General features: G+C 47.1%; 1 protein-coding gene across 2 annotated transcripts in view; it reads left to right on the top strand.

Moving 5' to 3' along the window:
• The window catches only part of ACSBG2 (acyl-CoA synthetase bubblegum family member 2), a 76,713-nt gene that overhangs the window by 22,049 nt on the left and 39,796 nt on the right, over positions 1-14,868 (top strand). The window contains exon 1 of one of the 2 annotated variants that reach the window (XM_040327227.1): positions 12,036-12,141. The exons of the other annotated variant lie outside the window; for it this stretch is intronic. Coding sequence (XP_040183161.1) covers positions 12,117-12,141 — 25 coding nt within the window. The 5' untranslated portion in view covers positions 12,036-12,116. Of the gene's footprint in view, positions 1-12,035; positions 12,142-14,868 lie in introns of those variants that run through there. 2 annotated transcript variants of the gene reach the window in all.

Genomic DNA, 14,868 nt, shown 5'->3' with positions numbered 1-14,868 from the left:
AACGTTTTTTCCGCTAGGAATTTCTTCCGTCGGGAAAATAGAGAACCTGCTCTCAAACTTTTTCTGGTGGAAATTCCGGGAAAACCGATCATGTGTACGCGGCATAAGTCTAAAGCCCCGTACACATGACCAGGTTTCCCGTCGGGGAGAGCTTTTGGACAGGAATCCCGGCCGTGTGTATGCTTCCTCGCAGTTTTTTTGTGTAACCAAAAGGCAGGCTTGATCCACCTACTGGCTTGTACACACTTTTCAGACAATTTGGGATTTTTTTTTTTTTTTATATATTTATAAGGTGTGTGATTGATATATTCTGTGTTTATCCAAAAAATTCTTGCTTGTTTTGGGTTGGTGTCTTTGAATATATTAACCACTGAGCTCTGGAAGAATGTATCCCCTTCATGACCAGGCCATTTGTTTTGCTATTTGGCACTGCGCTACTTTAACTGACACAAATGGAGCTTTCTTTTGGTGGCATCTGATCATCAGAAAAAAAAAATTCTTCATAAGATTTGGCCAAAATGTGTCCTGCTACATATCTGCAAAAAAAATCCTGATAAGTGTATATTGGATTGCGTAAAAGTTTTTATAGCATCTACAACAGTGGTGTAGTGGTTGGCACTTTCACCTAGCAGCAAAAGGGTTTGCTGGTTCGAATACCGACCATGACACCATCTGCCTGGAGTTTGCATGTTCTCCCTGTGTCTGTGTGGGTTTCCTCTGGGTACTCCGGTTTCCTCTCACGCTCCAAAGATGTGCTGGTAGGTAAATTGGATCTTGTCTAAATTGGCCCAGTATATGTGTGTAATACTGTGTGTCCCAAGCGTGTCGAGATCCTACGGGGTAAAATGACCGCACCAGCCAGGAAGACGCTGGCCGCAAAAAGCGCTTAGAGGTGATTCAGTTTGCATGTGTAGCGCTATACAAGTCACTCCATTCAGTCACAAACCGTGTGTGTGTGTGTGTGTGTGTGTTTTTTTTGTGTATGCTGCTAAGGTTCTCTCCACTTCCTGTCCCCCTCTCTGTGCTGACAATAAAAATCGGGGCTGCTGAACTCTGACCATTGTTGTCAGCGTACGTCACTCCGTCATCCACAGCTCTGCTCTCATCTCTCCCTCCGCCCCCCCGCCTGAGCTGCCCCTCTATTAGAGCCTGGCATAGCACACTATTCTTTTATAAAAACTAGGCTTGTAAATGCCTGTTTAGAGTGATCTTCAGACAGGTCACAGGTGATCTTGGGGCCCCTCCTGCAGAAGCCATCCATCAGAGCCTTACATCGGCTGTGAGTCATGTGACCGTCCTGAAGACAGTGCTAAACAGGTATTTATAAGCCTTGTTTTTATAGAAGACTTGGTGTGCTATGCCAGGCTCTAATAGAGGGGCTGGCATAGAGGTACTTGTATGGGTTAACAACCACTTTAAGCACAATCGCGTACCTGTATGATTTCTGTTGGCTTTAGTGTGCCGTGCTCTTGCTGTGATTGGACTCAACAGGTCCAGTGGCCGCCGGGACCTGCCGATTGTTCACTGGACAGACAGAACAGAGAGCTCGTCTTCCTTCTAATCGGAAACACATCTATTCCTCTGGTTAAACCATTCCCCACAGTTAGAAATCACTCCCTAGGAGCACACTTAACCCTTTGATCACCCCTGATGTTAACCCCTTCCCTGCCCCTCTTGGGCCTCTGTGGTGCCGGATGGAAGTTCACACCCTCCCCCCTTGCAATCTTCTGGGACCTGTGATGCTTTGGGGCGCCCCCTGCCCCAAAGCACCTACCCCCACCCCATGTTGAGGGCATGCGGCCTGGTACGGTTAAGTAGGGGGGCGTCCCGCCCCCTTTCCTAAACGGCCGGGCTGCATGCTCGGATTTTGGGGGGGACCCCACGCCGGTTTTCAGAATACGGGGGGTTCCCCTTAAAATTCATAGCAGACCCAAGGGCCTAGTATGCTCTTGGAGGGGAACCCATGCCGGTTTTTTATTTGAAATTTGGCGTGGAGTTCCCCCCTCAAGATTCATACCATACACAGTGCTTGGTATTGGCAGGGATCCGAATCTGATCACCGTTCAATATGGTGCCGCGGCTAAACGCAACCGAAGCTAATCGCACTGTACAAATGCAGCTGACCGCTGTGCTTGGAGTCTTGAATTTCAGCAGAAAAATAAACCATGGTTTTAACTGCTTGCCAACCAGCCGCCGCAGTTATACGGCGGCAGGTCGGCTCTGCTGGGTGAGATCACGTAGCTATACGTCATCTCGCCGAGCAGCCAATAGGGGCGCTCGCCCCTGACGCCGACGCGTGTGCCCGGCGGTTGCGATTACCGCCAGTCGCCCACGATCGCTCGTTACAGAGCAAGAACCGGGAGCTGTGTGTGTAAACACACAGCTCCTGGTTCTGTCAGGGGGAGAAATGCCTGATTGTCTGTTCATACAATGTATGAACAGCAATCAGTCATTTCCCCCTAGTCAGTCCCACCCCCCCTTCAGTTGGAACACACCCAGGGAACATACTTAACCCCTTCCTCGCCCCCTAGTGTTAACCCCTTCTCTGCCAGTGGCATTTTTATAGTAAATAATGCATTTTTATAGCACTGATCGCTATAAAAATGCCAATGGTCCCAAACATGTGTCAAAAGTGTCCGCCATAATGTCACAGTACCGATAAAAATCGCTGATCGCCACCATTACTAGTAAAAAGAAAATATTAATAAAAATGCCATAAAACTATCCCAAATTTTGTAAATGCTATAACTTTTGCGCAAACAATCAATAAACGCTTATTGCGTTATTTTTCGTAAAAAAAAAAAAAATGTAGACGAATACGTATTGGCCTAAACTGAGGGAAAAAAATAATTTTTTTTATATATATTTATTTGTTTTCAAAATTGTCGCTCTATTTTTGTTTATAGTGCAAAAACCGCAGAGGTGATCAAATACCACCAAAAGAAGGCTCTATTTGTGGGGAAAAAAATACGCCAATTTTGTTTGGGAGCCACGTCGCACGACCGCGCAATTGTCAGTTAAAGCGACGCAGTGCCGAATCGCAAAAAGTGGCCTGGTCTTTGACCAGCAATATGGTCCGGGGCTGAAGTGGTTAACTGCGGCAGAACAGCCGTCCGTGTGAAAGGGGCATAATATCCCCCAAAAATACATAAGAAAAAAAAAATGGGGGGAAAAAAAAATTCCTCAGTTTAGGCCGTTTTGGTTAAAAAAAAAAATCGCAATAAGCGTTTTGATTTGGTTTTGCGCAAAAGTTATAGCGTCTACAAAATAGGGGATAGTTTTATGGCATTTTTATTATATCATTTTTTTTTTTTTTTTTTTTTCATGACTGCGACATATCGGACACTTGACACCATTTTGGGACCATTGTCATTTTTACAGCGATCGGTGCTATAAAAATGCTCTGATTACTGTAAAAATGACACTGGCAGTGAAGGAGTTAACCTGTAAGGGGCGCTGAAGGGGTTAAGTGTCACCTAGGAAGTGCTTCTAACTGTTATCAGGCGTGACTTGCGGTGACACATCACTGATCGCTGTTCGCGACGACAGGCAACAGACCATCAGTGACATGTCGCTAGGAAGAACGGGGAGATGTTGTGTTTACACTGACATCTCCCCGTTCTTCAGCTCTGTGACCCGATCGCGGGACACCGGCGGACATTGAGTCACGAAGCTCTTGGCAGGGGCATGCGCGCCTGCATGGCGGGACTTTTTAAAGTGTTGTGTGTTTTTCTCTTATCGTCCATGGACGGACACAGCTCCTTAAATCTTGACAAGTGGGTTATGTTCCCTGTTTACAGGAGAGGACTAGGCAGAAACATGTTAAATAGTTAAATACATGTTACATTAACAGAGTTGAACAGCCCCGCCCAGGGGGCGGTCCCTCCAGACATAACCCTCCTCACTGCAGCTTGCAGCCTCAGTTTCGTTCTGCCTAGCAAAGGAGAAGGACGTATGGCTCCCTTTGGGCCCAGCGCCCTGAGGAGAAATTTTATTTTATTTTACTTTACTTTTTCTTGAAGAATCTTCTTTCAACTGTTGGCTGAGAGACAGGCTGGATATTATAGATCCTTGTAGTCTACTCAGTCCGACCAGCAAGCGTGGGCACACCTTTGCAAAGAGGCTTGGTCTGCCACGCCATACCTCATGACTCCTGAGGTGGCCGGTGAGCTTTGCTCCGAGGTCCACATATGACTGGGCTGTGGTGTTGTCTCACTCACAGTGGACCGGGCCGACAGCTACCTCCATTTCGGTTGTAGTTCTGTCAGGAATGCGTCAGCGAGTCCTCGCTTGGACGGGTAAGTACAGTCCCTCCTGCTTCGGTGGGTTGGTACAGCTGGGCATTCCTGGGGTTCGGGGGTCCCTTCCCCTTACTTCCCTGCTCCTTTCCCTTGCTGCATTGCTAACATTGCCGCTGTCAGGGGGGAGGGGGCCTTCCTGAGGGGACTGTGTTATCTGGCCTGTGTTTTTTCTTTTTTGTATTGGGCTTTCCTGTGAGGTAAAAAGCCCTGTGATGAGCACAGATGTTTATGATTATACTTCAGCAGACGCTGACTGATTGGTGACACCTGTAACGGTTTTGCTTTTTATGCTGTATCTGTGTCTTATCCTTAAATAAAACAGCCCTAGGAGGCTTTTCCTGTTTAAACACAGGTCCCTGCAAAAGTTACCTCACGGTTCTTTTCCTCTCACAGGCAGCGCTGGGCAGTCTCCTCCTGAGGGAGTCCCCTGGTTACCCCTGGTCAGCGCAGCAAGTGGGTGAGAGGCCCTGAATAGGGCTCTAGGAGCTTTTGTCTATTTGTATGGACAGGTGTGCATATTATAATACACACTATGTAAATATTGGAGTCAGTATCTGGGTCCTTCCCCACATGCTGGTGGTGGCAGCAGGTGTTAGCACCTGGGATTCCCACAGAGTTTTTATTGTTAGTCCTGGACACAGTTTGTGCCAGGGTGGGGGTGGACTGCGGGCGGGCGGTAAAAGAGTGCCCCCTTCCCCCGTTATCCCCTGGGGAATGCTCTGTTATGGAGCCATGGACTAGGTACCAAGTTAAAAAAAAAAAAAAAGGCAGAATAAGGCATTTATGGGTGCGCTTTTTACTGCTGCAAGGGACTCTCCTAAGCTGCATAGTGCAGCTGGGTTTCCGCCGAGGGCTCGGTCTTTTTTGGATCACACAAATCAGACCGCTGTGTAGGTTTTTTCCTTCTGTGCCCTTCTTTGATAATTTCTGAGATGCGGAATGAGAAAAGCCACTGAGGGCTTTTGTAGTCCCTCACCGCCGGGCGGGAACCCCCGCTTGTATGGATCTGACTGATAGAAGATCCGAAGTACTGACCCGTTCCATGTTTACCATGCTGGGGTCTGGCTTGCGGCCTATTGTGGCCACTACACTGGGGTCTCAGTGGTCGCTGGCGCTATTTTTTGGGAGATTTTTCAATTACATTGAAAACTCCCATTGGCGCCCATTTTGTCGTAGCCACGCTATGGCGCAGCTTACATTGTGCTGGCCATTTTCCTGTGGCCGCGTTCTGAACGCTCGGCGGCCATCTTGGAGTAGTCCTGACCCCTAGTGCTGTATACAACTCACAGAGTGAGCATTTTGCACTAGACAGTGGAGGAGCACCGACTCTCTCCTGAGGGTATTAGCCTAGCGGACCAGCTGGTCCAGGGCCTCATATAGGTCTGTGATGCTTCATTGAATGCTGCGCCCTTGTTATCCAGGGCGTCTGTTTCAGAATGGTTTTATGCACACGGTGGTGTAGTGCTTAACTCCATTACTTGGCAGCAAAAGAGTCATTGGTTCGAATCTGCACACTGACGCCAATCTTCACACTGACGCCAATCTGCCTGGAGCTTGCATTGTCGCTCCCTGTGTCTGCGTGGGTTTCCTCCGGGTACTCCGGTTTCCTCCAAAGACATGTGTGCATACACCTACATAATATACATACACACTATGTGTGTGTATTATTTAGGGGCAACCCTCCCAGGCCGTCAAAGGCCCAGCTGGGGGACTAATCTGTCCCTGGGTGCATAAGCCGATCACGCCGGCACCCAAATCCTGCCAATGTATATAGCCTTCCCTCCCTGTCTCTAGGTGGGAGGGGCGGCTTGCAGGTTCACAATTCAGTGAAACCTCCCTGCTCTCCGACTAGTGGGTCTGCGAGGTGGTCTCTTCGGAGTACTAGATAGGGTTTCCTCCTATCCACAGAACAAAGTTCTGTCCTTGTGTCTTCCCCTCCCGGCACGTCGGTCTGCCTTGGGCAGTGTGGGATTTGCTAAGCTGCAAGGTAATTTTACCTTTCCTGCAGGACGAGAGTTTTGGGGTTTTCTATGGGCCTCAGGCCCTAAATACCTTTGTGAACGTCGGGTAGTTCCGCATGGAATCCATTTGTTCGGTGGTAGCTGTGCTTCATCCGGGGGATGTCCTGACGTCCTCGGACATCAGGGACGCATACATGCATGTCCCGTTTTGCACATGTCACAGTGTTTTTTTCTGTGCTTCGTGATGAGAGAAGGGTCTCTGTCAGCCTGTGGCCCTCCCTTTTGATCTGGCATCAGCACCATGGGTTTTCAGCTAGGAGCTCGCACTTATTTGAATTTTGTTGGGACAGCGAGGCTTTGCCTCATTGGCTACTTTGACGACTTTCTTCTGAGAGCAGCTTCTGTCTCCGACCTAGTGGATGGGTTATTCCCATTCAGACCCTCCGAAGATTCGGGTGGATGTTAAACGTTTAGGCCAGAAAGTGTAGCTCAGTGGCAGCAAGCCTGCCCTATATGTGTGCGACCCAGGGTTCAAATTATGGGCATGCTAGGTTCCGACTCAGCGTTGGAGTATCTAGTGTTGATCCAGACTCCTCAGTGGCAAAGGTCCTTCTTCCCCTGGAGAAATTGCAGACTCTTCAGTCTGCGGAGAAGGTATTGGCATCACGCAATCGGTCTTCTCTCCGGGCGCCTGCTGGTTTGGGGTCTGTGGGTAGCCTCCTTCAAGGTGGTACTGTATGCCCAGTTCCACACCCTGGTTTTCCAGTGGAACTACTGTCCAGGTGGTAAAAATCTCTTGTCTCTGAAATCATTGGATTCCTGTGCGCCACCTAGTCAGAGTCTCTCTGAGTTGGTGACAGAGATTCCCGACTCTTCGGTCCGGGAAGTTGTTCCTTCCTTCCAGTGGTCGGTGTTTACGACGAATGCCAGCTCACGGGTTGTGAACCTGGAGGTTCACAAAACTGGGGGGTCCAGTCGGCCCTGAGTCGCTGGACTTGCGTGGACCTATGACCACACCTCCTTGAATGTGTCTGGTCTCGGTAGCTACCCAGGGTCGGGCCTGGCTAGTGCCTGGTGGAAGACCGCCTGGGAATACCAGGTGCTGTCTACTGTTCATTGTCCTACTATTTTAGGCGATCAGGCTATGCTTCTCCTTGTGGTCGACCGATCTGGTTTCAGCCGGACAACGCCACGGCCGTGGCTTCAGTCTACCATCAGGTATGCCGGCAGGCAGACTACTGGAGTCGCCAGATGCTGGACCAGGGCGACTGGTCTTTGTGCTTGTGGTGTTTCGGCTCCCTTGCAGGAGGTGAGCCTCACATGGCATGGATCTCCTGGCAGCTTGTCTCCGCCGCAAGGGTGTCAGTTAGTGGCCAGGTCTAGTGATCTTGTACAGACGCGTCAGTCGCGCTGGTGGCCCTGTGTTGTCTGTATCGGTGATTTTTTGCCATTCCTCCATGGTAGTTGCTTCCTCGGCCGCTCCACAGAGTGGATGCTGAGGAGATCCCGATGATTCTAATCGCTCCAGATTAATCTCGGCGTCCTTGGTACGCTGATATCGGGCGCCTGGTAGCGGAGGCACCCTGGCGATTGCCAGGGCAGGAGGTTCCTGTCTCAAGGTCCCATACTTCCTCCTGTTGTACAGTCACTGACTTGCTTAACATGGTTATTGGAAGCCAGACTTTAGGTGACCAGGGTCTGTCTGACTCGGTCATCTCAACAGGGCACCGTAGTCTTCTTCCGGAGGATCTACCGTCGCACCTCTCTTGGTGCGAAGGGATGGAGTGACGTCCACGGGCGTACTTTCGGTGTCCAGGGTCCTGCTGTTTTTAAAGCTTGGATTGGATCTAAAAATTGCTTAAAGCACCGTTTGGGGGCAGATTTCAGCCTTGGCTGTGTTCTTTTAGTGGCCTTTTTGCGGCCCGTTCCCTGGTGGGTCCCCTTTTTTTGTGTGCAAGGGGTTTGTCATATACTTTCCCCTCTTGGCCCATCTCTTCCCCCATGAGTTTTGACTCTGGTGCTCTCGGTTCTTCAGGAACCTTCCTTTTGGAAACATCAGAGATTTTCTCTTGACACTATCTCAGAAGGTGGCCCCTTTAGTGGCCTTTACCTCTGTTAGAGGGGTTTCTGAGTTGGCGGTCTTGTCTTGCAAGCCGCCATGCTTGATCCACCATAAGGATTAGGTGATGGTGCGCCCGCGACCTTCCCTTCTTCCGAAGGAGGTTTCGGCCTTTCATACTTTAGGCGTGGTACGCGCTTTGCGGGTATACCAGCCTACTACGGCTCCATTTCGGAGCTTCTGACTCTCTTTTGTGTCGGTGTCTGGTCCACAAAAGGGCCTGGCGGTCTCGTCGACCACCATTTCTCGGTGGATCGGGCAGGCCGTCATACAGGCCTATGCTCCTAAGGGCGGGCCCCCCTTTCCGGTCACGGCACTTTCGACCAGGGCAATTGGTGCTTCCTGGGTTTTTTTTTTTTTTTTTTTTTTTCCTGACATCATGCGTCGGTCTCACAGGTGTGCGAGGCGGCGATTTGCTCGTCCGTTCACGCTTTTTCCAGAATTTACATGGTTGCTGTGAGTGCATCTTATGATGTTTTTTTCAGCCGCTAGTTTTTGCCGGCGGCTGTTTAAAGTTGCACCTCCTCCGTTGAGGAGCTCTGCTTGTTTTGGGGTGAAGTTAAAATTGTTTTTACTGATATATTTCCCACCCCTCGTTTTTTGACACTGCTTGGGGACGTCCCACTTGTCAAGATTTAAGGAGCTGTGTCCGTCCATGGACGATAAGAGAAAATAGGATTTTTTGTACTCACCGTAAAATCCTTTTCTCTGAAGTCCATGGACGGACACAGCTCCCACCCCTCCTTTTTAGGTTTGTACTGCTTGTTACGAACTGAGGCTGCAAGCTGCAGTGAGGAGGGTTATGTCTGGAGGGACCGCCCCCTGGGCGGGGCTGTTCAACTCTGTTAATGTAACATGTATTTAACTATTTAACATGTTTCTGCCTAGTCCTCTCCTGTAAACAGGGAACATAACCCACTTGTCAAGATTTAAGGAGCTGTGTCCGTCCATGGACTTCAGAGAAAAGGATTTTACGGTGAGTACAAAAAATCCTATTTTTATATATATTTTTAGTATTTTGATCCTAGTAGCCTCCTTTTTGAACAAAAACCTAGTTTTCCAACTTGCATGTACTGACCAGCACTGGTAACCAGAGTGAGTACACCTAGCAACCAGGTTCTCGATTTCATTGTGTGTGTGTGTGTGTGTGTGTGTGTGTGTGTGTGTGATGTAAACAGGATCTGCTGGCATGCGTAACTGCTGCCATTCTGGTTTTCTTGGTAGTGGGGCAGATTGACACATCACTTCTCGGATTTCTCTTTCCTTCCCAGTCTGATGAAACCACGTTTAAACTCTTTTACGCTCACTTATGGTAAAAATAAGAGTAAAGGAAAAGTGGGAAGTAAAATAAAAGCTCTGATGCAATTTGTGGTAAATCCCCCAAAATTGTTTGCTGTGCAAAGTGCCTTTTTTTTTATTGGGAAGATTTTAGTTCCTCCCCAACCTACAATGTGTGTATAAGGGCCTTTTGCAATCCCATACAAGTCTATTGGAAAGCAGAACTGGTTTTGAAGCAGTACCTGTTCTGAATGATCTCCGATTATGTCTCTAAATGTTTTTAAATTTATGCTCATCGAGACGGGCTTCATTCACACTTTCACTCCTGCATCTATTTTTTTATTTTTTAAATTGTAGAAGTGATCTGAGAAGTATATAAATTCCCAGGTCACTTTTTTTTTTTTTTTTTTTTCTTGCTTTTGTGCTAGATTCCCACCGGTGATTAAGGCTGGTGCAAATTGTAGCTTCAGGAGTGGCTAGGGGCTGCTGCTGACCTTGTTCACTAATGACAGATCAGCGGCCATGGCTTTTCGATGCTCTCTGCAAAACCAGAAACTAGTTGTGGAGATTGCTTGATGCAACTTGTGTGTCCAGAGATCCCTGCAGGTAATTGCTTGCTGTGATTGTCTGGGACCTGTCATTGGAGTGAACGGGACCAGAAGCTGCACCTTGCCACTCATGCGCAGCTATAAACAAATTTTCCTGCAGCTAGCTTGCAGCACCCTTAACCGCCAGTGTTAATGTAGCCTGAAAGCAAGAAAGTGATCTGGGAGTTTATATACTTCTCAGATCACTTCTACATTACAAAAAAAGATGCAGGAGTGAAGCCTCTCTCGATGAGCATCAGTTTTAAAACATTTTTAGAGCCATAATCGGAGATCATTCAGAACTGACGGGTGTATTTGATCTTCTGACCTGCTTCAAAACCGGTTCTGCTTTCGCATAGACTTGTCTGGGATTTCAAAAGCAGTTATTGAGTACAGTAGGGATGAGCTCCGGCATGTTCGCACACTCCACGTGCAGAGCCCGCCAGGAAGTCCGCACGGCGCTGCGCTATCACAGGCAGGGAGACATTTCCCGATAGCAGCTGCAGAGATTGGGAAATATCTCCCTGCCTGTGATTTAGCGCAGCGCCGTGCCGACTTCTTGGCGGGCTCTACACGCGGAGTGTGCGAACACGCCGGAGCTCATCCCTAGAGTACAGGTGCTTATACTTTCCCTTATTTTCTTTGTAGGTTGGGGAGGAACTAAATCCTCAATTTTTGAAAAACAGGCAAACTATTTGGGGCATTTCCCCCAAATTGCGTCAGAGCTTTTTTTTTACTTCCCTTTTCCCCCTCATTTTTGCCATAAACGTGTTATCAGACCGAGAAGTAATGACAAGACTGGACTCTGTTCCGTGACTCCCTCTTGGTTGCACCCTGCTGCCCCCCCACACTACGCCACTGAGGCTGACAAAGGCCCAGGCACCAGGATGCAATTTCTAGTCGCCTTGGTGACGGATTTGTCAAGCTCTGCTCCAAGCATATGTTAAACGTGGCTATAGGCAGGAACATATAAGGCTACATTCACACTGGCCACGAAGGACAGTGCAAATTGCAGCTGCAGACAATTGTCAACACAAAACGCTGATGTGATTGCCTACAGCCAAAATCTTTGGCTGAAATCTGCTGACAAACTTATGCAGTGTCCAATCACAGCGCTGGTCGGCTGGAGGTGCGACTGCGCGGCACACCAAGTACCAACGCACGTGTTCCTTTTTTTAGATATGGCTGTGTATATTACTGGGTGCTAAATCGACCACTGGCTGGAAATGTAAATAGTCACTAGCACACCATGGATCTCCAGACGGGTCCAAAGCTTTATTCATCGTTGCAGAAAATGGCAACATTTCAGAGCCTCAGAGGGCCTTCATATGAGGCTCTCATACGTTGCTATTTGCTGTAACAATGTGATTACTGAATAAAGCTTTGGACCCGTTCTTGCGATCCATGGTGTGCTGGTGACTTTCTTACACCAGGAACTTGGTACATTGTGATGTATGGGTACATCGTGGAGCCTGGCTGTGCCACCTGCTTGCAGTATATCAATGAGCTGGTGGCAAGTGGTTAAAGCTGAACTCCAAGCACAAATGCAAACATACTATTAATATTTATTATTATTATTCCAACACCCACAAATAACAATCCACTTTGTACTAAATGCCTTGCAACCCCAGAATATTATCTTTTAAAAGGAGCAGTGTCATCGCTGTTGTAATTAACCTGTGCAGAAATCTATTCTGTGGTAGGAACCAAATGGGTCCACCCACTACAGACTGCATGCATTAAAGTACAGGGGAGGGGTGGATACAAGATCAGTCGCCCTGTACAATAAGAGCAGCACTGGCTGGTCTTTATCACAGGAAGCTCCTGCAGAGAACGTTTCCCATTGGATTATTGCACAGATCTGGAAGAAATGCACAAAGCACACAGCCATTCAAGTAAGGCGTTCTACTTTTATTTCTGGTTATAATGGGACAAGTGTCTTTCCAATATTGCAAAAGCCATATGTTTTGCTTTCTGATGGTAAGTTGTTCTACTTTGATGCTTAAGAACACTGATTTCTGCATACCACATCCTCCTGATTTCCAGATTGTCTTGATTCCTACTTTCTTAAGAGCTTTTCTCTGACGTGATGTAATCTCTACATCAGTTAATCACTCCCCTCGGGTATACAAGTGAAGAACATACTAAAATTAAATTGTGACTAATAAAACCTAAAGGGATCTTCCATTCCTTTCCAGCCCTGCGCTGTGACATTTTTATAAAAGTTTGCTGTTGTAGGTAGCATTTTAATCGGACGCTCCCCTTCTGTGTCAAATGTGGCTGAACGTTATAGGGGGTCATGCTTGCAGCAGCTTTGCATGGTTCAGAGGGCTGGAAAGCCACATGGCATGCTGATATATTCATATCTTTCACAAGCAAAAAAGATACAAAGGTGTTTGCATAGTTGAAGGTGGCAAGCAGCTGTTGGCGCGGAGAAGAGAGAATTCCAAAAGTATCCCTAAACCATGAGCTTGAGGAGAGATGGCAGCTTTGGTTTTATTCTGTTTCATTTTGGGCAGCAGGAGAGGATTTAACCACTTGCCGACCATCTAACGACGATGTACATCGGCAGAATGGCTGAGCAAAGCAACGTACCTGTATGTTGCTTTGAATTTCCCGCCGTGCCCGTGGGACCCATGGACTTGATGTCTGCCGGTGTCCCGAGATCCTGTCACGGAACTGCAGACCGGGGAGATAGATGCCTAATGTAAACAAGGCATTTCCCTGTTGTGCCTAATGACAAGCCAGTGATCTATTGCTCCTTGTGATTGGGAGCAGTAATCTGTGGTGTCACCCCCACAGTTGGAATCAATCCCTAGGACACACTTAACCCCTTCATTGCCCCTAGTGTTTAACCCCTTCCCTGCCAGTGCGATTTACACCATAATCGGTGCATTTTTATAGCACTGATCGCTGTATAAATGTGGTCCCAAAATGGTGTCAAAAGTGTCCGATGCGTCCGCCATAATGTCTCCAGTCGCGATAAAAATCGCTGATCACCGCCATTACTAATGATAAAAAAAAATAATAAAAATGCCATGAAATTATCCCCTATTTTGTAGACGCTATAACTTTTGCGCAAACATTCAATATACGCTTATTGGGATTTTTTTTTCCAAAAAATATGTAGAATACATATATCGGTTTAAAATTGGAAATGTGTATATATATATCTGGGACAGAGGTCATGTGTTGAAAATCTCTTTGCGGGGTCCCCGTTCCAGGTGCGGTACCCACCTTCAGGGTACGTGCATTCCATGGACCCCGCCGGCGCGGCCCACCTGGCCAGAGCTGAACTTTGCAGCGAGCCTCATCCTGATGAGAGAAGGGATCTCAGCGTTCCAGCTAGGGGGTGCCTGCTGTGCTATCATTCACCATAGCACAAGTCGATCAGTGGGTCCTGGCCAATGATTTATGGCTGGAACCCATGTTTCAGCTGAGCAAATGATAGATGCCCTGTGTAGGTAAATGAATGACAGAGCTTTCTACTGTCAGCAGCAATGTGCTGAAACGGAGTAAAAACTGGCACATTGCTTAAACAGTACACATTCTAAACATTGTTGGGCACACATTTAACCCCTGGATTGCCCTAGATGGTATCCCCTTCCTAGCCAGTGTCGTCAGTACAGTTGGCACTGATCACTGTGTATTAGTGTCACTGGCAGTTGGTCCCCCCAGCACAATCCCATTATAAGTCGCTGGTCACGTCCATTCGTGGTATAGTAAAAATAAAAATGACTATACCATGGCTTGTAGATGCTATAACTTTCATACAAACCCATCAATATACATTTATTGATCTTTTTTAAAAATAAATAAATCTGTAGAAGACATTTTGATCAATTTATAAAAGTGTGTGTGTGTGTGTGTGTGTGTGTGTGTGTGTGTTTTTTTTTTTTTTTTTTTTTTTTTTTACATTACCACTAGAGCTGCAACATTGTAGATTTCAATATTACAATAGTAGGCAAAGGACACAGGGTATAATTAGGACAGTATTCTCTTGTTTTACAGATATTCCAGTGCAATGTGAGTTGACACCCAGTAAGTGATTGGCCACTGAGCAGGCAGGTGACACATCTAGCTGGAATAGTGGTGTCCCCTGCTTGATCATGTGGGTACTGAGGAAATGGAGTCACAGGAATGCTGAACAGGATCTGTTGCATAGGAAAAAGTTCACATGTATTCAAATGTTTTCCTGGTGTTCAGTTTCAATAAAATTGAATAAACATATTTTAAGATGAACTTGTTCCTACTTTAATGATATAATAAAAAATCCTTTGTAATACCAGAGCAGCGTGGTATTTGCATGCGTTCAGTTAAGCAGCTGTTCAGTACCATAGTAAATCTAATTGGCTGAGATCATGTGATACTGTGCAGAGGTTACTATAGATCATTCAGTAGGGATGAGTCAAATGATTCTACGGAAGACTTGTGTGGTTGTCACATGACTTCCTTTTATAGGACAGAATGACGAGCCTTACAAAAGCAAAGTGGAAAATAAGATTAAAGCAGATGTGAAAACAGTTCAGTAGAGAACCCCTTGGTATATTCATCAAACACTTGTAAAAACCATACAGAAAGCCATGTGATGCATGATGGATTTTAAAATAAGCAGCCTAGGA

This window comes from Rana temporaria, chromosome 1 (assembly GCF_905171775.1).
Source record: "Rana temporaria chromosome 1, aRanTem1.1, whole genome shotgun sequence".
NCBI lineage: Eukaryota > Metazoa > Chordata > Amphibia > Anura > Ranidae > Rana > Rana temporaria.
This window is presented reverse-complemented; position numbering and strand designations above follow the sequence as displayed.